At 36.9% G+C, this 26,439-nt stretch overlaps 1 protein-coding gene across 5 annotated transcripts in view; it reads right to left on the reverse strand.

The window, feature by feature from the left end:
* The window catches only part of spata17 (spermatogenesis associated 17), a 327,736-nt gene that overhangs the window by 184,927 nt on the left and 116,370 nt on the right, over positions 1–26,439 (reverse strand). For all 5 annotated transcript variants that reach the window (XM_069931278.1, XM_069931274.1, XM_069931275.1 and 2 more), the window contains one exon: positions 18,437–18,631. In XM_069931278.1, coding sequence (XP_069787379.1) covers positions 18,437–18,631 — 195 coding nt within the window. The remainder of the gene's footprint in view (positions 1–18,436; positions 18,632–26,439) is intronic.

Genomic DNA, 26,439 nt, shown 5'->3' on the forward strand with positions numbered 1-26,439 from the left:
TGCTTACTACTATTCTACCTGTTAAGCAAAACTGTCTCCAACTCCACCTATAGACAGTGAAATTAACTTTTACAATCAAGAATTTTGTTTACATTTATACTTTAATGCCAAGGAACCGATAATCGTTTGATCTTGCTTTCTTATTCATCTCAGGTTTGGCCCAACTGCCCTTTTAGGTCTGTCTTTAGATGCTCCTTATTACACCTTTAGAATGTAACTCTGTTGTGTACCCTCATTATTTCAACAATGGTCTTTAGCGCCCCTCTTGCTGCCTCCCTCTAGCACTTTTTCTGACCCTTTCGCCTGCAGTATTTCACTTTTCTCAGCCCATTACCATTTTTGCCTGTGCTTGCTCTTTTCTCTGGCGACAACTCACCCACCTCTTACCTGTTTCTGGTCCTTGCTCCTTCCCTTGCCTGACTTCCTATCACCAACTTTGGAAAATTATAGTTTGCTTTCAATTGATTTAATTTATTGTCCTGTGAACACGAGCTGACACTTAGTATTGGAAATCAGATTGACTCAATTTTCACTCAGATATTTGTTTTAAGGAAATCAGCCTTGGCAACAGAACAGAGTAGGCACAAAGGAGTAACTGAAGAAGTCATGGAGGATTGTATGTGGGATAAAGGAGGTAGAGGGATGAGGCACAGAAGTATTAACAGGGTGACACAGTGGCATAGCAGATAGCGCTGCAGGCTCATAAATCATAAAATCCAGGTTCGATACTGACCTCTGGTACAGTCTTGTGGGAAGTTTGCACATTTATCTTGTGACCTTAAAGATTTGTTCTTGCAAGATGTGCTGGTTGAAAGTTTAGTTTGTTATGTTAAATTGCCCCAAGAATAGATGGATTGTAGAGGAATTAGGTGAGGATATAAGGGACAATTGATTACAGATAAATAGACGGTGGATGGGATTGGTTTGAACGCGATAATATTGCTTGTCATGTTACACTCAAACATGGCATTTTAGGTGAAGATGAATTTCAGATTTCACATGAAAATAATATTTTGTACTTACCAAAAAAATACTTGATCTCTGCTTACAAAAGAAGATAAATGCAGCTCCAAATACTAGAAATTCTGCTGGATGGCAAAAAACAGTGAGTAATACACACAGGTCTGGTGGTGATGATGGTTGGTAACAAACTGGTGTCAACAGTATGTCAGAGCCCCACATGGGCAAATGAAGTTGGGCATGGAATTTTTCATTTGAGGCATCATGTCGGCACTCAAAATGATTAGGATTCTGGAGCATTTTGGATTTTCGGATGGGGGTACTTGACCTGTAACTATTAATTTGTGACACACACAAGCTTCAACTCTATCTGTTTCAACTGAACACTGTTGCAGCTAGCAAGTGCTGCCTTTGAAGGAATGGGTGGAACCAAGGGCATGGGAGAGAGGAATGTAATTGGCTCGTATGATGGTATCTGTAAGAAACCTAAAGTAAAGAATTGTCTCAGAATTTCTTGGGCAATGGCAAAGGAGAAAATTTTATATGGACAACAGAATAGTCTTAAGCAAAGGGCATGAATTGGAATAGGTTGAGATAGCTGAACAGAATAAGTTGTGCCTCAGTCAAGTATAGTTGACCCCAGGGAACATGTGTACCAATAAAAAATCTGAACTACCCGAAAATAATATCTTGAGCTATTAATAAACGATGGACGCAGGCAAAATAATTAAATTAATTTAAAGGTAACCCCCTACAATTCCAAATGAGCTGAGGAAAAGCAACATGGGTGCCACAAATGCATGTTCAGAAAATAACTTGCTCCACAGAGTCATCTGGTGGTCAGAGTTTGTAACTGAGGACGACAAAAATGTTTTCTTTATTTACTGTCATGACAAAAGAGCAGCTACAGCATGACATCAGAAACATACGTCAAAAGGAATTATGACATCTTTAAAACTGTACAATTAATGTTTAATTGTAATTTTGGATTCAAGCCCAAAATGTCAGTTATGTATCTTTATTTTTGCTACATAAAATACACTGTTTTACCTGCTGAGCTTCTCCAGCATTTTGTGTTTGTACTAATGTTTAACCCCGATCCCTTGGTTTAATCTTGGTAGGGAAATACATAGCATTTAGCTAATATTCCTGAGATTAATTTCAAATTCTTAGGACTAAGATCCCAGGAGCTGAACAAAGCCAGCATTTATTGCCTATCCCTAATAGAAAAGGTGGTCGGTGGAGATCCATCTTCTAGAATTATTGCAGTCCCTCCAGTTAAGGTACTGCCATTTTACAGTAGAGTTGGTATTTTTAAGAATTTGGACCCAGTAATGATGAAGGAACAGTAATAACATTTCCAGTTGGGGTGATGCCTCATTTGGACAAGAAGAATCTGCAAGTCGTGATGTTCTAATTTATCAACATTCTTTATTCTTCCGGAAGTAGAGGTCATAGTTTTTAGAGGTGATGTCAGCGGAGCCTATGGGAGTCAATGAAATATATTTTATAGAAAGCATGTCCCTGACCTATTATGCATCAGAGGCGGCAAGATACTAGACCCTGAAAATTTCAGACTTTTTGAATGCCATTGGAGCTGTCCACATCTAAGCAAGTGAAGTAATATCTATTATACTCCTGATGTTTGCCATAGTTGAAAGGCTCTGGGATTTCTGGAGGGAAATCATTTACTCCAAGATCGCAGCTTCAGAGTTGCCCATGCAGTCATAATGTGACTGGTCCATTAGAGTTTCTAGTTATCAATGATACTCAGGATGCTGATGGCAATGTGATGGTTTGATCCTATCATTGAACATGGTTATTGCGTGGCATCCTCATTTTCGTTGTTTTCTAGGTCTTGGTGCATATGGACAAAAAGATTCATTTGCAGTTGACAGGTGAATAATTGACCATTGTGTGTTAAGAAGATGGTTGAGCTATTGCTGCAGTGATATTGCTAAGTGGGAAGGATTAACCTCCAATAAATATAATTACCTTTCTAAGGTGAGAATTATGAAATCAAATACATTTTTCCACCATGATGTCCTATTTGCATTTATCAGTTTTATCAATTTTCCTTAATGTCACACTTGACAAATGGTGCCTCACTCTTACCTTTAGAGTTTAACATTTTAGTCTATGGTTGGATAGGCTATGATATGGTCTGGAGTAAAAGGGTCTTGCATTAATGGATAGCACAGCATGGTGGTAGAGCAGCTAATGTTGCTGCCTCACAACTCTAGACAATTGGGATCAATCCCGATCTCAAGTGCTGTGTACAAGCATGTTATTTTTGCATGTTCTATCTGGGCTTATGGAAGATGGTTTGATTTGCTCCACCATTACTGTCCTGCTAATAGGTTAACTGGCCACTTAGTGTAGATAAATGTCAAAAAGATTCAAAGGAGAGTAGAATATATGAGGGAAATTAGTGAGGTAATTAAATTGTTGTGATTTGATGGACTGAGTTGTCTCATTCTCTGTGATGATAAGTAAGAAAGACATAGCCAACTGCACAATGCTAGCAGAGATATTGAAGCTTTCCTTTAGTTATAATTAGCATTTTTTAAAATCATATATGCTCTGAAACCCATCTCTATCTCAAGGTCCATGGCAGCAGGAGTATGGAAATAGTGGAATGCCATTACCTGCAGGATTAACACCATTCTCATTGAGTAATATATTGCAAGTCACCCATCACTGCTGGGTCCTTGTTCTGAAACTTCCTCTTCATAACAATGAAGTCCCTTTACCAGAAGGACTGCTGTTGTCAAGAAACCAATTTTCTATCACATCCTCAAGAAAATTAGAGAAAGACAATAAATCCTGGCCTTACCAGTGCCATGAAAAAAGACTCAAATAAAAAAAAATCAATGCATTTTCTTTGTTTATGGTTTGATTGTTGTAGCAGAATGGCCTTGGAAACTTTGGTGCTTCTGGTGATTCATTGTGTCTAAAAGATAACTAGTTTTGAGGTGCTCAATATCTGAGGACACCCTCCAACATGTAATTTGGTGCAATTTTGATTCTATCCCATTTAGATAAATATGATACCTTTGACACCTCACCTGAGAGTGAAAAGGGTTACTTCAGATTACGCAGGATCCAGATGAACTGGGAAGTTGGTCAGGAAAGAGCAGATGGAATTTAACTTGGCCAAATGCGAGATGTTGTACTTTTGTCCGTTAAAACCAAGGTAGGACTTGCATTGTGAATGGTAGGGCCCTGGGAAGTATTGTAGAACTGAGAGACTTGAGCAGGAGTGGAGTAGGGTTCAGGTTTATAGTTTCATGAAAGTGGCAATACAAATAAACAGGATGGTGAAGATGTTAGGCACACTTGCCTTCATTAGTAAGGGCATTGAGTACAGAATCTAGTACACCATGCTACAGGAAGTTGGTGAGACCACACTTGAAGCAAGTGCCCAGTTTTAATCACCAAGCTAGAGGAAAGACATCATTAAGCTTCAAAGGATTTTGAAAAGATTCTCAACAATGTTATCAGGACTTGAATTATGAGAGGCTAGATCAGCAGGGACTTTTTCCCTGGAGCATAGGCAGCTAAGGGGGACCTTTTCAGGATTTATAAAATTATCAGGGACATGGATACAGGAAATGGTTTTAGCCTTTATACCAATTGGTTATCTAAAATAAAAGGGCACAGATTTAAGTAGCGAGTGGAAAGTTTTAAAAGGGACCTGAAGGGCAAGGAAATGCATTTCTACCAAGATGATAATACACAAGGCCAGGAGCTGAGGAGAGGAACAAAAGCATAAAGATTTTAGTGGAACAGAAGGTTGGTGTTACCAGTTCATGAAACGACATAGTTTATCAATGCATACAAAAACATCGATTGCACAGAAAATGCCAGTGGATTATGAAGATGAAATATTAGAATTTTATAAGTTTGTAATATATGCAGGAAAAATAATTTTTTTGAACTGAGCCAAACAGGGAACGTGGATGAAGTTCCGGTAACATTTGATGTACTATCCGACAAAACTGTGAGTGTTAAAGGAGCTAAAAGTGTTGTAGTAAAAACCACTGGTCATGAAAAAACACACACTACAGTTCCGGCCTGTAGTAGTGCTGATGGTGCAAAACTGCCACCGTTTGTAATATTTAAAAAAAACAATATCCCAAAGAAAAAAAAAACCATGCAGTATGGTTGCAGAAAATATGGCAAAGGTGTCCTGTAGGACTCTTAAAAAAAACTGCACTTCTGGTCTGGGATCAGTTCAGACTGCACAGAACTAAATAGGTTTCAAAAAAAAGGCATGCAAACTGAAAACCCAGATGGCTGTTATTCCTGCTGGTCTGATGAGCCTCATTGCAGCTTTTAAATGTGTGTATAATCAAGCCATTTAAAAATAGTATGAGGAAACACTGGAACAAATGGATGGGAGAAAATGACCATGCAAGAACACGAACAGGGAGAGTGAGATGTCCCACCATTACACAGGTGCGTGAGTGGGTGAAGCTTTCTTGGGACACTAAGAGCTGGAATTATTATTAAGGCTTTTAAGAGGTGTGGAATTAGGAATGCCCTTGATGGCACGGAGGACGTTGCATTATTTGAAGACTGTGATACTAGCAGGTAGTGATGCTGAATTTTTGGCCTTTGACGTTGATGAAGCTGATGAATGTTCTGGTAGTGAAGGCAATTAAACTCTTTGTTACAGAACATTTATGTTTTAGTGTGTTTTTGCCTATGATCGTTACTTGTTTCAATGTTCTCTCATTAAAGGTTTTCTCTTGTTAATTAATGCAGAATTATTATTAAAACAAGTTTTATTGATGTTCTAGTTGCATGTTCAGTCCACATTTTACTTTTTAATACAATAAAACTATTTTTTCCTAAAATTTCACACTAAAAAGGGGGGGGGGGGGGGGGGAGTGTTGTATGCCATTGGGCCCTATATGCCATCAAATATGGTAGTTGAACAAAGACAGAACTGTGGTATAGAAATAATTTTCCAACTGCATTATCATTGATGAGAGTACAGCTTGCACATTCATCCTCTAACCTTCATTCACACAGGGTTTTTTTTCGAGTCCAGAGGTCCCCAAAACCCAGCAGCAATAGAAATTCACCAAGTCAAATGGTTACTTAAACAAAAGTTGCTTTTAATTTTCTTTAAACATAAAAAGTTATTACTATTAACTTAACCCCCTTCTAATTCTAAGCGCATGTGTATGTAATGTGTATATGTTCAAGAAAGTTATTTGATTCACAGTCCAATGTCACTTTTCACTCCGCTAAGTTCACTGGTATCAGGCAATTCTTATACTATGCACAGAATTTAACATTTATGAATTTTCACAAGCCTCTGGTGCTTAAAGATAATTGATTACCATTCAGGAAAGTTTTTGTTGGTTTCAGAGAGAGAAATTTGATGCTCGTTGGACACAAACTGATTTCCTCCAATCAGCCACTTCAGGGACTTGCCAAAAAAACTTGCCCCATCATGGGTTTTCCAAATGATAATCTCTTCTTCCAGATCATCACAGAGTTCCTCTTGTTTCCCTTGTTTCAGGAGAAACACTCTGGCCAGCCATTTCCTCTTGTAAGGACCACAAGGGTTTTCACAGGCTGAACTCAGAACTCACAACCCGTCTTCAAAATGGGGTTTTCCACAAGCCTGCCAGCTTGGCATGCTGCAGCTTTAAAAGCCACTGTTGAACTGTCTTCTCTCTTTCTCTCTCTCCAAAGAATCACTTTTTTCTCTCTCTCTTTTTTAGCAAAATCACATGACCCCTCTTAGAACAGCAAACTGCAACCAGACAAATTGTTGGCTCCGGAATCAGTTTCTTGAGCCTGGCCATCAGTTGCTTTAAAGACAATAGTCTATTTATTCCACAACATCAGTCCAATTAATAGCTACTTGTGAAGTCTCCATATGCAATCTTCAAAGTTTCTGTAAAGTCACTGTGGACATGACGCCTCTGCTTTTGCATAGCTTTTGCACTTCAAATGAGATGTCTTTTGTGAAATATTAATGTCTGTTTGTGAAGTGACCTTCACTAAATCCCCACAATCTATCACTTTTAAAAATATATTTATATATAATTTAATATAAAATAATATAATCCGTAACAGTAAGTTTCTTCAGATATGCTTTATATTTCCTGTTATTCATCAGACTGTAAGACTCAGAATCAGAATTTATTGTCATGAACATGTTCAGAAATGCAGCATCACATAGAAAATATTTATATAAGTCACCTTACAAGATAAATAAAAATAGTGCAATAAAAGTTCAAAGTAAGGCAGTGGCTGTGGTTCAAAGTTCATTTAGGAATCTGAAAGCAGGGAAAAAGAAGTTATCCTTGTGCCACTGAGTGCTTATTTTCTCCTGTTTCTTTTTCCTGATGGTAGCAGAGTGAAGAGGGTATGGTCTGGGTGGTGAGGGTTCTTGAGGATAGAGGCTGGAGGATAGAGGCTGCTTTCTTAAGACATCATCTCTTGCAGATGGCCTCGACGGAGTGCAATCTGGCCAAGCTAACAACTCTCTGGAGTTTTCTTTTCTTCTGAGCTTTGGCACCTCCATACCTGATAGTGATGCCACCAACCAGGAGGGTCTTCACAGTACACCTGTAGAGGTTTTTAAGAGTCTTCAGTGACATATTGAATCTCCTCAAACACTTCACAAAATACAGCGACTCGGAGATCTTGACACCCAGGAATTTGAAGTTCTTGACCTTCTCCACTGTTGAGCCCTTGATGAGGATTGTTTCGGGTTCTCCTGACTTCCTACTGAAGTCCACAATCATCTCCCTGGTTTTGCTAAAGTTGAGTACAAGGTTGTTAGTGTGGCACTACTCAATGAGCTGATTTATCTCCATTCTATATCCTTCTTCATTGCCATTTGTGGTTCTGCCGACAACTGTGCTGTCATCAGCAAATTTGTAGGTAGCTATCTAATTTGTGGGTAGATATTTTCTATTGTGCCAAGCCACACAGTCAATGGTGTATAGTGAGTAGAGCAGTAGGCCAAGCACGCATTCTTGAGGTGCTTCTGTGTTGATCATCAGTGAGGAGGAGTTGTTGTTTCCAATTTGTACTGACTGTGGTCTTCTGATGGCTGTGGGGTGTAGAGGTCAGGGTTTTGAACTGTGGACTAATACAAAGGGACTAACAGAGTTTTTGGCTGAGCTGTAGTCGATGAAGAGCAGCTGTATGTATGAGTATCTGTTTTGTAGATGATCCAGAACTGAGTAGAGAGCCAGTGATATTGCATCTGCTGTGGAGCGATTGGCAAATTGCAGAGGGTCCAGTCCTTTGCTTAGGTATGTGTTAATTCTGGCCATACCAACCTCTCAAAGCATTTAATCACAGTAGAAGTGAGTGCTACTGGGTGATAGTCATTGAGGCAGCTCACGCTACTCTTCTTGGGCACCGGGATGATTGATGCCCTTTTGAAGCAGGTGGGAACCTTCAACTGTAGCAGTGAGAGACTGAAAATGTCTGTGAACACTCTGGTTAGTTGATTGGCACAGATTGTCAGCATCTTGCCAGGTACGCTGTCAGCGTCTACCGCCTTTACAGTGATTCTCATCAGCACCGTTGAGTTCTCCTTCTCAAAGCAGGTATAGAAGGTGTTCAGCTCATGGGTAATGAAGCAACACAGCCATCTATGATGTTTGCCCTCTATTTGTGGGATGTAATGGCCTGCACTCTCTGCCAAGTTTCTGTCTCTAGCTTCCTCTGAAATTGCCTCTTTGTTGCTAAGATACTCTTCCACAGGTCGTACCTGAACTTGTTGTAGAGATCTGGATACCTGGCCTTAAACAAATTTGATCTCATCCTCAGCAGATGGTGAATCCTCTGATTCATCCAAGGCTTTTGGTTGGGGAATGCCTGGCACACACTCGTCCATGCAGGACTTGAAGTCAGTAATATTCAAGGCCTGAGTCCTTGAATATGGACTAGTCCACAGATTCAAAGCAATCCTGCATGCTCTTCTCCACTTCCCTTGACTATACTTCCGCCACGTTCACCATGGGTGCTGTAGTCCTCAGTCTCTGCTTCTACGCTAGGGATAGAAGTACAGCTAGGTGATCAGATTTGCCGAAGTGTAGTTGTGGGATGGCTTGGTAGGCATTCATCATGGTGGTGTGTTTGCTCCTCTGGTCTCGCAGGTGACATGTTGGTGATAGTTTGTTGGAGACTTTTTCAGGTTGGCCCAATTTAAGTCCCTTGCCATGATCAAGAAGGCACCAGGATGCACTGTCTCATGGCTGCTAATCAGTGTACTCAGTCCCTCCAGTGCTTGCCCAATGTAAGCCTATGGTGGAAGGTACAATGACCAGGATGATTGCATCCCGAGGCAGGTTGAATGGGCAGCACTTGATCACCAGATGTTCCAGATTGAGGGAGCAGGACTGGGAAATAACCATCAATGTTTGTGCATCACAATGAATTGATGATGACACAAATGCCTCCTGCCCCTTTTTTTCCCCGACGCTGGTCAGTGTAGCCCACAGGCTGTAGCACCATGTCTGAAATGTTCTCATTTAGCCATGTTTCTGTGAAGCACATCACACAGCATTCCATGATGTCTCTCTTTTTTAATTTTTTAAAAAATTTTTCACACTATGAACCATATTAATCAAAATACACACAAACATTTCCCTCTTGAATATACAATGTCATTTTCTCCCCTATTTTCCCCCTCCCTTACCTCCATCCTTCCCACCCTCCTCCAAACCCATTAAACATTCAACATATACAATACAATAAACCCATTAAACAATATCATCACACAATGAAAATAAACAAGAAAATTGTATCATCTACTTTTACACACTGGATCAGTTCATTTCATCTTCTCATTTTATCATTTTAGGGGGTGGAGGTCCACGGTAGCCCCTCTCTGTTGTGTTCCATGTACAGTTCCCAAATTTGTTCAAATAATGTGACTTTATTTTTTAAATTCTATGTTATTTTTTCCAATGGAATACATTTATTCATTTCCATGTACCATTGCTGTACTCTCACGCTCTCTTCTGATTTCCAAGTTGACATTATACATTTTTTTGCTACAGTTAAGGCTATCATAATAAATCTTTTTTGTGCTTCATCCAGTTTGAGGCCTAATTCTTTACTTCTTATATTACTTAGAAGAAAGATCTCTGGATGTTTTGGTATGTTGCTTTTTGTGATTTTATTTAGTACCTGATTTAGATCTTCCCAAAACTTTTCTACTTTCTCACATGCCCAAATTGCATGTACTGTTGTTCCCATTTCCTTCTTACAGCGAAAACATGTATCTGATACTGTTGAATCCCAATTATTTAACTTTTGGGGCGTGATATATAGCCTGTGTAACCAATTATATTGTATCATGCATAACCTCATATTTATTTTATTTCTCATAGTTCTGGAGCATAACTTTTCCCATATTTCATCTTTTATCTTTATCTTTTTCCCACTTTTGTTTGGGTTTATAGCTTATTTCATCCTTTTCCTTCTCTTGCAGCTTAATGTACATGTTCATTATAAATCTTTTAATTATCATTATGTCTATAATCACATATGCAAAGCTGCTTCCTTCTGATAATCTCAGTCTGCTTCCCAATTTGTCCTTTAAGTAGGTTTTCAGTTGGTGGTATGCAAACAATGTACCCATGATGTCTCTCTGATGTTGTAACCTGGCTTGGAGTTCAACAAGTTTACTTTTCAAGAATTGTACACTGGCCAGAGGATGAGAGGGAGCAGAATCCTCAGGGCCTGGTGTCTTAGCTTGGCTGTCAAGACCATAAGATGTAGGAGCTGAAATAGACACTTCAGCCCATGGATTCTGCTCTGCCATTTAATCATGAGCTGATCCATTTTTCCACTCAGCCCCACTGCCCAACCTTCTCCCCATAATTTTCAATGCCCTGGCTCATCAAGAACTTATCAATCTCGGTCTTAAGCACACCCAATGACACATCCACAACTGCTTATGGAAACAGATTCCACAGTTTTACCACCCTCTGGTTGAATAAATTCCTACATATATTCATATTATTTGCATTAGCAGTTCATCCTACTCAAAGGATTAAAGATAATTCCTTTTTTTCCCCCACAAGGTTTTGCACACATAAAATGTTTGAAATAAATATTAGTGGTTGATAATAGTTTGTGTTAAATTTCATTATCTGCATCACTTTTAATTAATTCAGAAAGTGAAATGAACTTGCAAATAATCTTTTACCACAAGGAATTCTACTTTTATAGATGGAGATATCCTGGGAAATACTGCAATCTTTAAACCATCAGATACAGCATGCATCAAATTGCAAAAGCAGAATATTGGCTGGAGTGACAGTAACAGCAAGATCAAACTTTTGATATTGATGAAGCTTTGAATTAAAATAAAACTTTCATAACGGTGTTAAAAGTCAAACAGATCCATGAAGTAGGGTGAAAGAATGGAAAGAATTAAAAATAACTGATTGAGGTCAAAGAGCAGAAAAAAAAATGAAGTGACAGGCAAGATCAAGGTTACAAAGTTTAATTAACTTTATTAAAGTGGAATGAGGTGCGTTCCTTGCTCCCAGAACATAGAGGCCAAACTGAATTTATATTGTAAAAAGAACAAAATATGTGACATGTACTGGTGATTTTTAAAGGACCACAGTGATAGGTCTAAAAATAAATGGTGATGTAGAGAAGGGCCTCAAAATATTCCCTGGATCAGTAAAGGAGGAGAGTTCATTTGGAGGAGACAGAATAGAGATAGATTATAATTTTATAATCATGAATGAAACACAATAAATGTCACTGGAGACGTCAAAGGCCATATCTGGTATTATAGTGACCTGCTCTCTTTATATGGCTGCAATATATTCAAAGAGTTAAGGTTGAATACCTGCCTTAGACAAAAATGTGAAAAAAGTACAATTTTAGTTTCAAACTCCAAATAGCTGAACCACTGTACAGTTTAAGTCACAATGGTCTAAAAGCGATGCACCTAATTAACATGCCTATACAATAGATAAAGAAATAAAATAATAAAGAGAAAGAATTTCCAGTTCATTGATATTCATTTGGTGACTGCATTAATAAAATATGCAAATTGAAAAAGTTATTAAAAAGCAATGACTGCAAATAGTAATAGCAAATTAATAAAATACTTATTTTGGGAAAATATAAATTAAGGAACCGTTTTAAAAATTTCCTTTCTGATATAATATATTTGAGATCTTTTAGAAAGTGAGCTATTTTCAAGGAACAGTTTCTGTCTCATCATTTGCCTGCATTCAGTATTAAGATGATGGTTTGACTTGAATTCTGGTGCGATATGATGCTGAACCACACAACATCTGGAACTGTTATTGATTACAATGATCCTAAATAATTAAAAAAATTGCAGTGGTAGGAGCTGGGGAGAAGCCAAATTGCAAGCCTAGGAGGCTACCTCAAGTAAGCAAGCACATCTTAAATAGAAATGTAGTCTGGCCACAAACTGAACAATAAATTCTGGATAAAGTGACTAAAATAGGGATCAATTGATAAATAAGCTTTCCTGATAAAATAGTAAGACTTGTATTTCTATTTTCATGACCTCTGGATAGCCTGAAGTGCTTTACAGAAAAATCTGCTCACTTTTATAGTCTAGGAAAGTGCACTGATGCCAGATGATGGTGAAGAAAAGAAATGTTCTTTTTCAAATAGGGGGCAGTAGGTCCTCTCTCCTTATACATAAATGACAGTAGAAAATCACAAGGAAGATCAGTGTCAGAAGTATTGCCCACAAGATCATAGCTTCAATACAGGGAGAAAAAAAAAATCAATATTCTAATGACAGGTCTTAAGGTAAGAAAAGTGCCAGGGTACTTTTAAATCACAGCTACAGCACTTGCAACCTGATACTTGTAGCTCACATTATCACTTCAGAGTCAAAACATTGTAGGTTCAGGTTGTACTCCAGAGATTTTAAACACACAACCAGAATGACACTGGTTAGAGTCAAAATACTGTATATTTTAAGTGTCATTGAATGTAGAAAATTTGATAAACACAGGCACAGTATTTAGAAATTCTACCAGTATGTACTTACATAGAACACATAAAACATAGAACAGGCCCTTCAGCCCTTGATGTTGTGCTGACCCATATATTCCTAAAAAAAGTACTAAACTCTCCCTTCCCCATAAGCCTCCACTTTTCCTCTTAGCCTGTCTAAGAGTTTCTTAAATGGCCTTCATGTTTCAGCCTCCACCACCATCCCTGGTAAGACATCGAGGCACCCACAACTCTCTGTGTAAAAAAAAACTTACCTCTAATGTCTTCCGTAAACTTCTTTCCCTTCACTGTGTACATATGCCCTCGGGTGTTTGCTATTCCTGCCCTGGGAAACAGATGCTGGCTGTCCACCCTATCTATGCCTTTCATAATCTTGTAGACCTCTATCAAGTCTCCTCTCATCCTTCTAGGCTCCAAAGCCTCATAAGACATTTTCCAATTCAGGTAACAACCTTGTAAATCTCCTCTGCCCCCTTTCCATAGTTTCCACATCTTTCCTACAATGAGGTGTCACAGAACTGAACACAATACCAGAGATTTGTTGAGTTGCAACATGACTTCTCTACTCTTGAACTCAATCTCCCTATTAATGAGGCCCAGCATCCCATAGCATAAACCTTCTTAACTATCCTATCCACCTGTGTGGCAACCTTAAGGGATGCATGGATTTGAATCCCATTTACCTCCAAGAAAAATGCAATAATGACAGACCATTTCACATGACTACAATAATCTGACCAAGCACAACCCAATATGAGTCACACATGTATTTGACCCAATTTCATAACCATTTTCATTATTTAAGCTATATTGCCACTGGAATTACAAGCATTGTGCAGTCATAAGAAAACTTTGGAGTGTAATAGTGGTGGGGATATTCTTGATTAAACTATTAAAAAATGCAATCTCATCACTAACCTCCTCTTTGACTGGTCCAGGTATCAAATTTCACTGATTCACTGACCTTACAGTTCCCAAGCTCTCGTTCAATTAATCTAGTCACCCACATCCCTATCAATTGAAGCCCACCACACCAACCAATCTCTTCCAAGCCCAGTGATCCCATGAAACCCCAATGAAAACTGATCACCCATTATTCCCACACACTTCTAAAATCTCCTTTCTACAGCATGAACACCATTTTAAATCTCCACTAATCAACCTATCCTCTCCCCTCACCCAAGTCACTTAGCTGAAGACTACTGACTTCACCACACAACCTACTCTGGTCTTTTATCTGGACTAAATCCCACGTAATTCAAGGCCAATTATGAGATCGCTGGGCTTGACTTGACCTGTGACTGTCAGCTCTTTCTTCCTCATAACCAACAGCAGTAATGAAATAAAAGTCACACATCTTTAAGTGAGTAGAGTGTACATATGTAGCAAAAGAACAATCTGCTGGAGGAACTCAGCAGGTCAAGCGACATCAGTGAGAGAAAAATAATGGTCACTGTTTGAAACGGAATCCTTCAGCAAGACATGGGTCCAAGCTATGACTGCTGTTTTTCTTGTACGTCCTTGTTCCAAACCTACTCCAGTACCCTTCCCTAACTCTTCCTCTAATATATCAATGTCTGCACAAGGGCTACTTTCTGTACCTGTACAGAACTCATCAATCATGTCAACCTCGTAGCTAACCTCATCTCCATTCACAAATTTACTTTAACAATTTCTGACACCTCTCCCCTTTCTAGATCTCTCTAATTCCACTAGGGGACCCAAGCTATCTACTTACATTTACTACAAACCCAATGATCCACACCTCTCTACACAACACATCCTCCCACTTTCTTCAAGTTTCTCTGCCTCTTCTGTATCTGCTCTCAAGATGAGGCCTTCCATTCCAGGTCACCTGAAATGATCTCCCTTTTCAATGAACTCTACTTCCTCTCTACTGTGATCTTTTGAGCCATATCTTACATTTCCTCAAGTTCTTGGAGATCCACTTTCACCCCTCTTCCACTAAATAGAATAGGAATACAATATTGATAAATGGCTCCATCCCAAAATGTTAAGTATTGTTTTCCTTCCAGTGATTCAGCTTGACCTGATGAGCTCCTCAAGCAGACTGTTTTTTTTTGCTCTATATTTCAGCATCTAAAGTCTCTTGTGTCCTTAGTGTACAAATGGGATCAGAACCTTTTGGTAGCAGTGTTCCTTTAGCCCTTGCTTTTATTGATAATAATTCCACATTAGGAAAATAACTGCAAATCTCATTTTTTATGGTACACACCATAGCCATTGTATGTTGGTGAAATATGGAGTAAATGTTTAAGGTTGTGGATGGAAACCAACAAGTTGGTTGCTTTGTCCTCAATGGTACTGAGCGTTTTGAAGGCTGTAGGGGTTACATTTGTATAGGAGCATGAAGAGCATTCCAACACATTCTTGACTGATGCATTGGAGGTGGGTGAAAAGCTTTATGGCGTCAGAAGGTTAGTCAATCTTCACAGGATAATCAACTTCTGACAAGTTCCCATAGATACAATATTTATGTGGCTTTTCCAAATAAGATTCTGATCAGAACATTGACAGTGGAATACTTCGTAGTGGCAATGCCATCAAGGGTGCTAACCCCAAGATGTGGGTGGTGGGGGGGAATTTAACTAACAGTGGACCTTTGAAGTCTCCCTTATTGGAGATGTTTTCAGCCTTGCCCTAAGTACTCGGTGATCCAGTTAATCATATTAGTTATGCTGCTTGAAACATGATTCAAATAACATTATGAAATCTTTCCTAGTCAAATGGAAAAATGGAAAGTTCTCTCTTTTATACCCAATCCATAAAATGACACTTCTGATAATGCAACACTGGTATAATATTGCACTGATAATCTAGATCAATGGTTCTTAACCTTTTCCTTTCCACTCACATACCATTTTAAGTAATCCCTATGCCATCAGTACTCTGTGATTAGTAAGGGATTGCTTAAAGTAGTATGTGAGTGGGAAAGGAAAGTTGAAAATCACTGCTCTAGACCCAATTGCTACTGAAATATTTTGCTTGCGAAAAATTGTCATTGGCCCATTTCCTTCGGAGCTATGAAACTGCCCACAATAAGTCAATTAGGTACAATTAAAGCGTGGTTGAGAACCACTGATATAGATTATGTATTTAAACCATGGACTCAACCCTATCCCTATGAAAGTGTGCAAAGGTGCCAACTTAGAACATTCAATTGTCTTGGTTTGTGCATCCATATAGGCTACAACAACTGTTCAGGTAACAGAAATACACTCTTGCAGAAATTACAAATAACAACTCCAAAATTTGAGAGATAGAATAAACTTTGCTCTTACCGAATATATGGGAACAAAAAGTAAATAAGCAAACAGAAAATCAATTATTTTCAACTTACATTTCTTGATGCTTTTTCTGGAATATTTGTAAAAGAGAGAACTTTCCAATTTTTCATCTGACTAGGAAAGATTTCATAATGTGGACCCGATGACAATACACTCCCCCTCCCCCCCATAAAGCAGTGGTTGCCTGTACTTGCCTGATTGGTCATAATACTTATTGGACATGACAATAAAACACCTTTAAGAAATGTTTATTCTTATCAACCTTAAGTATACCTAATGACCTGGCCTCCTGTGGCAACAAATTCCCCAGATTTACCATCCTCTGGCTGAAGATATTCCTATGCATCTTTAATCCTGAAGTTGTGCCCTCTTGTCTTAGACTCTTCCATCATGGGAAACAACCTTTATGCAGGTACTCTGTCCATGCCTTTCAACATTTTAAATGAGATTTCCCCTCCCCCCCCATTTTCCTAAATTCCAACAAATACAGGCCAAGAGCTGTCAGAAGTTCCTCGTATGATAACCCTTTCATTCCTGGAATCATCCTCGTGAACCTTCTTCGAACCCTCTCCACATTCTTTCTTAAATGATGAGCCCAGAACTGCTCACAATACTCACAAGTGAAGTTTTAGCAGTGTCTTATAGAGCCTCAACATCATATCCCCGCTCTTATATTCTTATTTAGAATGTTTCTGATTATCTGAAAACCACTTTAGAAAAATTCTCAGTTATCCTAAAAAAATTTTGGCGGCAGCATTACACCACAACTTGATTTTCTTTTACCTGCCGTACTCAAGTAGGACTCTGACGTGCTGTTAGTGCCATTTTTAATCCAAAAGAGGTTTTGTGCACTCAAATGTACTCAAGATAAGAATTAAACTTTATTTAATGCTTGAAAAACCTTCCCTTGTTCTTTGTTGTTGTTGTTTTATGCTGATGCTACTGGGCTGGGATTGGAATGGGTAGGTTTGGTGATGGTGGTGGGGAGGTATTGGGGATCAGCAATGGCAGCATGAGCAGAGACCTCGGGCTCCCATGCTGGATTGGCAATGGGGGTGAGGAGGTGTCTGGGATTGGAATGGGGACCTCGGGCTTTTGGGCAGGTTTGGTGACGGTGGTGGGAAGGTGTTGGGGATCAGTGACGACAGCAGGAGTGGGGACCTCAGGCTCCTGGATAGGATTGGTGACAGCAATAGGTAGGTGTGTGGGATAGGATAGGGTCCTCGGGCTCCCGACAGGTTTGGCAACAAGGAGGTGTCAGGATCGGTGATAGCTGATACAAGTATTCTGGTGAAGCTACTGGGCTGCTTAAACTCATTTCTCAGTAATCTGAAAAATGCAGATAACCGATACACATTGAGTCCCGAGTGTTTTGAATAATAGAAAACATATTATATTTACTTCCAAGTGCAGCATCTCTTCACCCCCGTGATATTCAGACTCAATTGTATATCCAGTTTTAGACCCAGGTGTTAAAATATTTTTTAAAATGGCTGACATTTCAGCATAAGTAGACAAGCCATCAATGCAAGTTAAGCAATTTACAATTTTGAAACAATGTCAGATGCCAAGCTTTTCCAAAACTGATGATAGGCCAAAATTCTTACAGAATCCAATCTTTTGTTTGATTGTGCATTTATTGTATAATTATTAACATTACTTTTCAAGATAAAAATAAATAAAATTAAGTGTTGATACAACTATTTAACCATAGGAATCAAATATGTTTGCAAATGGAATATAAATTATGAACTTAACAATCCTTGCATTGAATAATTGAACAAAATGAATCACAATCAATTTTATGAAGTACAACTACAACAATGAATCTTTAATAAAATTTAAAAAAGCACATTTTTGTTTCAAAGAACAGCTTTTGTAATATTTATATTTTGGCATGTTACCAATTAGTGATTGTGCAGAGAAAAACAATAAGAGCAAATTTATTTTCATATCTTACTGAAAAATTAATTAAATTTGATCAATTTTTCTTTGGAAATTTTATAAATTAATTTGTATGTGCATTATTTTAAAAATTACCAGCTTTGTGTATTTGTATACATTCCATGAATCATTGAGACCAATGGTGAACATTAACTGGGAAAAAGATATAAAAAAGCCACTCGATCTTCTAGAACAAGGAAATTGCTTACCTGTGGTTTCTTTCTTGGCATTGTTGGTAGTAATGGAAAAAAGGTACATGGAACGCCTGGTATCAATGGATCTACAAGACCTTTAGTGACATCCTTTTTGCGAGATAAAGTGTGACTCCGTGGTCTGGTGTGTTGTAATCTATACTCAATCTCACTTGGGTACTGCCTGTGCGGAGAGTTGTAAATACCTGGAATCTAGATGGAAAGGTGACACATTAACTTAATGACATGCATTGCAAAGACATTAAATAACTGCCTGTTTCATGCTTGTTGTTCAATTTAAATTAATTTTAAATGCATTTAATGACTTAAGTGACAGTAAACATATTTTACCAATTAAAAAAAACTCTATTTAACATTTGACCAGTAATATTTGCACAAATGTAGAAAGGCAAATGTCAATTCTACATTGTATACAATAATTTATTTAGTATCCCAAAATTCATATAATGACATCTACTGAAAATATGTGTGTGTGAGAAACCTACTTTTCTGTTCACCACTCAAGTTGATCACAATATTTAGAACACCCATCCCCCCCCCCACCCCCCCCTTATCCTGTACAGTGGTATGGGAATCCATTTTCTTTGGCAATTTTTTAAACTGATAAAGACTATGGGGAAATCTGTGCTAACTGTTTTGAAAAAAAACCCCTGAATTCATGCTGTACATTCATGCTAAAACTGAACTCAATAATGCTGGTGAATTCTCAGGAGTGACCCTGTTAATAGCTTCCTTCTGACCTCTCCGAACCAAGTTCTACTTTTGGCTAGTGTTCTGATTACACAGTCGGGCAAATGAGCTGTGGCAACATTGATATTTTAAGTATAAAATTCTGGGTTGTCATGAAAAAAAGGAAACGAGTTATGCAAGAGAAACACTTTTGGCACCTTAAGTCCCCCCCCATCATAGAAATTCATGCATGAACTAGAATATTAATTGCACCAGGTCAAGCACAACTGCAAACGTGCCTTTTGTTGACCAGTCATCCATTGAATAGCATTTAAATTCTGGACCCTTTTGCAAAGCTATCAATCCATCAGTCAGCTTCCTCCCCAATCTAGATGCTTTTCATGAAGGCCTTTTGTAATTAGGGCCACAGGGGATGGCAAGAAAAGGCACAAGATGTTTAATGACCGTAAAGAAGAGCATGAAGGAGATCAGTGAATGAAGTACGTGCTGTCGATAGAATTGCTGAATCAACACTGACCACCATACTTCATCATAATTATCAGGACATACAACTGCCATGGGATTTATAAAAATCCCACTCAGCAAATAACTGACCTGCTGATAAGAAGTAGGTAGATTGTTAATGCATTGTTTTAATCTACATTAAGTAAAATGTTTAAGTTTCAATTGCACTCAAAGAAAAAAAGTTTAAAAAAAAAGGTAATATAACTGCTTCCCAATTGCACAATTAGATTTTTAAATAAATAGCTGTTAACAGTCCTGAGTTTTCCCAAAAGTAAAACTATACATTGTCATGTAATATTCATTCTTTTCACATAAAAGCTTTGTAAAGATTAATTAAACAAATTTCATAATTAATGTTGAAAGCAATTAATAAAGCAAGTCAATTGAGCAAAACAGGAGGCCTAATAATAAATATAGCTTTCAGTTTTACAAATTCTCAAAAGCTACAGTTTAAAGAACATGTGTAAACAAAAAAAAATCCATAAAAAGGAAATGCAATGGAATCTCAGTATTTCATTCAGTAAACCTCTAAATGCAAATGATATAAATCTTAAAGTGATTTTATATTGTGCAATTGATAGATCGGCAGAAAATATTTTTATAGAAGAGTAAAATCTTCTAAAATAGTTCCTAAATATTTTTTAAGCTTGAGATTTATTTCCAAAAAAAACCTCACCTTCTACTAATTGATAGTTTACTTGCAGACTAAAAATTGAAATATTAATCTCCCAGCTGTTCAATGGAAAAAATCCTTAACATCTCACTATTTTTCTTTATGAACAGTAATGTGCATACATTTTCAAAGATAATCTGGTTTGTTTTCTAAGATAGAGTCAAAATAACTATTTTAAATATCATATAATGGTTTGATAACATTTTCCACAGTATGCTTTGAACTTCAAAATGAGAACATCTGGTTTTAAAGTTATTCACACTTTGTATTGTAGTTCTATATTAGATTTAATGTTTATCTTTTATCTGATTTTTACTTTTCTCATAGTTAATTCCAGGTATTCATTCATAAATCTCTGTGATAGTTTAAATAACACTAAAATACGTTCACAGCCATATAAAATGGAGCCATAAAGTTAGGAGTAACCACCTGCATGGAAATAAAACTCAAATAGAATACAAACCTGCGACTAAAAAAATGCATCATGCTGAATTAAAATTTTTAATAACAATTTCAACTTATCAGTACCTATTCTCAAGCAAATATTCTCAAGAAAATACAACACATTTTTTTAAAAAACCTCATGGTATTGTGGACCACCAATTTTATGCAGATTATTTAAAAAAAGCATTGTGTGGATGTTTTTGTTTTATTGCAATATTTCTATTTGAATTATCACCAAATATTTTTTTCAGATGGTTCAAAAATTAGCTTAATAGTGTTAGATTAAAATCAATATATAATTTATTTTAAGTTTGTATATCAACTATTAAAAATAGGTTGATATAACTTCAACTGTTTTATATGTCTGCATTTAACTGCTTATTATTATTGTTTAGAGTTGGAAGATTTATTTTAAATTTTATGCATTATTATTTAGATTTATGCATTGTGAGATACATTAAGTTGAAAATTATGTTACAATATTTTATTGTCTGAGCGACTTCAATCTTCATTCAGCATTTATAAATGATCACTTAATTGTGGTACCTATGAATGTAATACACCTATTTACCTATCTCGTCTACAAGCTTTGTTGTATCTGTCATTTAATGAATTACTAAATCAGTACTCTCAGGAAGTTCAAGAATGGGTTGAAGAGGTTCATTGCTACTTCATAAAGATATAGTTTGGCATTTTTTTTGAATTATATCAGTGGATTTTAAGGTAACTCTTCATAATAAATAACTTGTTCGAGTGATTTATTTTCTTGATTATATATTCCATTTCTCCTCATGCATTGTTTACCTATATGATTAATAAAAAAGATATAAAAATAAAAAAGGAAAATGCATAGATATATCACCATTGCTGATGTATTCCATAAAAATAATGCAAGTTAACTTTTTTTTAAAGAAGTGTTTTTGGAATGCCTAAATAATACAATAACAATATAATTAAATTGCTCAGACAAATCATATAGAACCATTATTTATCTAGAAGAGTTTTCCTCTTCCAAAATATATTAGAAATGGCATTCTTGTGTGGTTTTTATTTCAAAATAATTCACTTTTTTCATTTTTATTCTGAGAGTCGTTGTCATGACGATCCCTCATAGTCGAGGATGATGGCCTTCGTTCCATTGCCCACAGATCAAAGATGCCTGTGCATGTATTTGTTTAACTGTACTTGATGTTGCACTCCAAGAAGCACATGATACTTCACAAATCAACCAACTCATTCCAATGGCATGGAAATCATGACGATTGGAGCTGATGGACTTGTTGCAGCCTTCACCCCCCTTCACAGCTGTTGAGTTCAGAGTAAATTTGTCCTCCTGTTACAATGTTGAGGATTTGGTAGGATTGTTCTTTGTCAGGGGCCTCACACTCAACCTTACTGCCATGAGTAACCCTACCAGCATAGCTCCAGATGGCATCACTCTCAGGATCTCAGGACAACCAAAGCTTCTCCACCATGACAAGGTGCCAATCCATGGAAAAGATTCTGAGAGTAAATCTGAGTGAAGCTAGTATTTTTCTATTTATTTACTAAGAAGCATGATAAACTGTAAGATCATAAGATTTTATCATTGGTCTGAATGTTTCAGAAATTTTGATCCAATGATTTGAGGTAAATTCAGGGGTTAATAGAGAACAAATAATTTACAAGTTATTTGTCGCAACAATTATTCACTTTAATCTCCTCTATACAGAAAATAACTATCATCATTTTAGTTTATTTTACAAGCAACATCTCATAAATGTTTATCCAAACTTGAAATATTCAACAAAATAACCTAATTGAACCTTAAACCAATAATAAAGACATGACTACAAACATATTGAGGAATACTTGTTATTTTACAGAATTCAATCAAGTGGTCTTAATAATGCAATATTTGAAACTAAAACTCAAAATAACCATTTTAGAAATTAGTTTTCTGATATCATCACTGTCAATATTAATCTTCTGTCCTCTTTAATTGAGTGAACTGAAGAACTTACAAAATGAAAGCCAACAATAAAAATGAAAGCAAACATCAAATTATTAGACAAATTTGCCATAAATCTAATGGCAATGGCCTCATCAGGTATTCGATAAAATTAAAATTTTATTTATTCTCATTTGTAAATGTCTTGGTACTTTACCATATTTTTGATGTAACTAGCAGACAGGTGCCCTTATCTGACACTCAAATATTTTGACATCACAAACCTCCTCAGCATTTAGTTTAACTTTGAAAGTTGGTCTGCAGTGAATGTGCAGATTATTTGTTCACCTAATTAAATGAGAATTGTTTAAACAATACCGTTGCACATTTTTTTGAAAGTTAACTTAAATCCTTCACACACAACTCCTGAAATTAGGAGGGTAAAATCGCAAAAAACTTAGTTTACTTAAAGTGAATAATCTTATGTAATCTTATCTTCCCACAATCCTGGCCAAAAAACAAATTAGGAAAACCAAGCTTATTTGTAGAAATCACACATGTGCCAATAAAATGTAATCTGTGTGCGGCACAATGAAACTTGGAATGTCAGCAACTGGGGAAAAAAAGCCTCAAATTGTTTAACAAATTTGTTTAACAAACAAACCTATTGAAGTATCACACCGATTAAATCTTTATTATTTCTATTCTATGATGGGGAAATTAGAACTAAATTATCATTTTCAAAAAGCAAATCAAAGTATTCTCTGAACTTGTCCATCCATGTAATCCTGCTGGAAATTCTGCACAATATTTCAATGTATTAATTGACCAACCGTCATTATTCAAAATCACTCAATTGAGGTGTCTATTACCCATTCATCTGGTTTGATATCTTCTGCTCATGCACTGATTGAGAGCAGAATTAAACTCAGCTGTGATGTAACTGAATATCCTCATTTCATTATCTATGTATCTGAAAAATAACTTCATGAGTCGAGTACCAGATCACTGTCAACACCAATATTATACTCTAAAATGGATGATTTACCCAGAAATCCACTTCAATGCCTAATAACAGAATTAACCTTCAATACCACCAACATCCCACTTTGTTATACCAGTTCCAACACACTTCCAATCATTCAGACTTATTAAGCACCCTATTGATTGCAGAAAGATGACCATAGCCTGCATCACCAACTGTTAGACTCATTCTGTCTGCACTCTTGACAACTATATTTTTGTACGAGGGGGCCAACTCTGAATATTTATTATTTATTTTATTTTCTCTTTCCTTTAATTTTTATTATCTTATTTTCTCTTCAAGGTATTTTAAAAATAGTTCATTTGCTATTTTTGCCTTTTACATAACTGGGAAGTTGCGACAAGTAAGAATTACATTGCATCTGTGCAATGTACTTACATATGTTGATAATAAACTATTATTTATTCATTCATCAATATACGTGTGCTACTATTATCCAAGAGTCGGGTCCAAAGATTCAAAAACAACTATTTAATCACAGCCAGATTAACTCATCCCCACATAACTACACACTTTACTAACATTAGTTCACGTACAAATGTTTCCTTCAGGTTTTTATTCTAAGTTTCTGTGATTTTATGCATAATAACCCTCCTAATTTCAGAAGTTGTGCGTGAAAGACCTGCGTTAACTTTCAAAAAAAATATGTAACAATATTGTTTAAACACAATTCCCATTCACTTAAGTTAACAAATAATCTGTATGTTCACTGTGCACCAACTTTCAAAGTTAAACTAAATGCTGAGGAGGTTTGTGATGTCAAAATATGTGAGAGTCAGATAAGGGCACCTGCCTGTTAGTTTCATCAAAGATATGGTAAAGTACCAAGACATTTGTCAAAATTGTGATGAAAGTAGTGACTGCAGTCATGGGTCCATAATAACTAATTTTTAATATATTCCTTTGTGTTTTAATATTCTGTAGTGTTGTCAATTCTCTTAAATCAAGGCAGACCTGAATAGATTGAAGATGTGTAACAGAACCAGAAAGAATATGCCAGCAACTTTAGATGAAGGTGAAATATTGCTTCATTTTATGCCAGATTGGACGAGTAGATCAACTACCTAAGCATGAAATTTACTTATCTGCCTAGTCAAGGCCAATCTATATCATAATAGTAGCCACAGAATTTGAAGGATACATTATTACTTGTGAATCAGAAGGCGACCACTGACCAGTTTGAGATTGTAAGCTAAACCTTTACAGTCCTGTCAAAGCAATTTCTAATTGCAACCAAAGAATTTCCTGGTGCAATTTCACGCATGTTATCCTCGAAGCATTATCAAGAACATTTTTGAAACACTACTGAAACACCTGAATACCATATGGCCAGTACTTTCACTGTTCTTGTTTTGAAAGATCCAGAAACTTCACACTTGCGTAATTGATGATAATTAAATCTATTTTTAGCCTTTAGCTTGCTTTTGCCCAGAGAAAAATGGAAAAAAAAATCACAGCTACGCCATTACTTCACTGGCTATAAATCACTTTGGGACATTCTGGGATTATGAAGGGCATCATATAAATTCATCTCCTTTCTTTCTCTACAGAGAAGTGCTCACTGATACAATGCAGGTATCTAATATTATGATAGTTCTCTAATAAAACTGACTCATATTGTTTTCTCATGTATTAACCCCTCAAATGAAGAATACTGATTTTTATCCAAACCATTAACAAGAATGTGAATGTAGAAAATAAGAAATAGTGGTTACAGCAGGCTATTTGACCCACTGCGCCAGGATTACTATTCAAGAAGATAAGGACAATCTATACCTCTGTCATATTTTGTATTTGACCCATATTTCTCAATTCCTTCTTTGACCTTGCACACAATCAGGGAATGACCTCCTCAGCCCACTTGGTTAGAGAATTTCAAAGATTCACTATTCTAAAGAGACATCTACTTCTCTGAGTGGCCAACCCCAGGTTCCACGTGCTAGGGAACTATCATCCCTGCTTTGATTATGTGAAACACCCAAATATTTTTTGAATTTGGACTGGATAATTCTACAAGTGGTACGTCTCTAAAACTTAAGGCACCTACTCGGGGTTGCCTTCATCTTTGCAGCACCAGTAGGGCAGGGATGACTACTGTTCAGTAGACCAAAACTTTGGTCCAATGTTTGAGTTTTTACTCTTTGTACATTCTTCCTGTCAAGAAGCCAACAACTAGCCCTGTGAAGATGGTGGTGAATTGTTTAGTTAATGTGGCTTCTCCCAGAGGTGGTTTGAGCTCGGTTGTGCAACAGAACAATGATACCTTTCAAATATTTAATGCAAAGCCCATTCATTGATATGCTCCACTGAGTGAGTTATGATACTCCCTGCGCATCGAATTCCTATGTCATGAATTCCACGGAGAGGTAATACATCCCTTAAAAACAACATCTTTAGAATTGACTAATGCTTGGAAAGTAGTTAATTTTTGTTATGTTTAAAGTGATGTTAAAATCTATAAACTAGTCTCAATGTGGGTAAGACAAAGGAGATGATTGTGGACTTTATGAGGATGAAGGACCACTCTCCACTACATATCAAAGGCTCCATCACTGAGAGAATGGGGAGTGCAAAGTTCCTTAGCATCCATTCAAAGGATGAACTATCCTGGACCTGCAATACCTCCTCATTTGTCAGAAAGGGGCATTAGTGCCCATACTTCCTAAGGAGGCTGAGGAGTGAAAGGTAACTGGCCACCATCCTAACAATGTTCT

This window comes from Narcine bancroftii, chromosome 4 (genome assembly GCF_036971445.1).
Source record: "Narcine bancroftii isolate sNarBan1 chromosome 4, sNarBan1.hap1, whole genome shotgun sequence".
NCBI classification, from domain to species: domain Eukaryota; kingdom Metazoa; phylum Chordata; class Chondrichthyes; order Torpediniformes; family Narcinidae; genus Narcine; species Narcine bancroftii.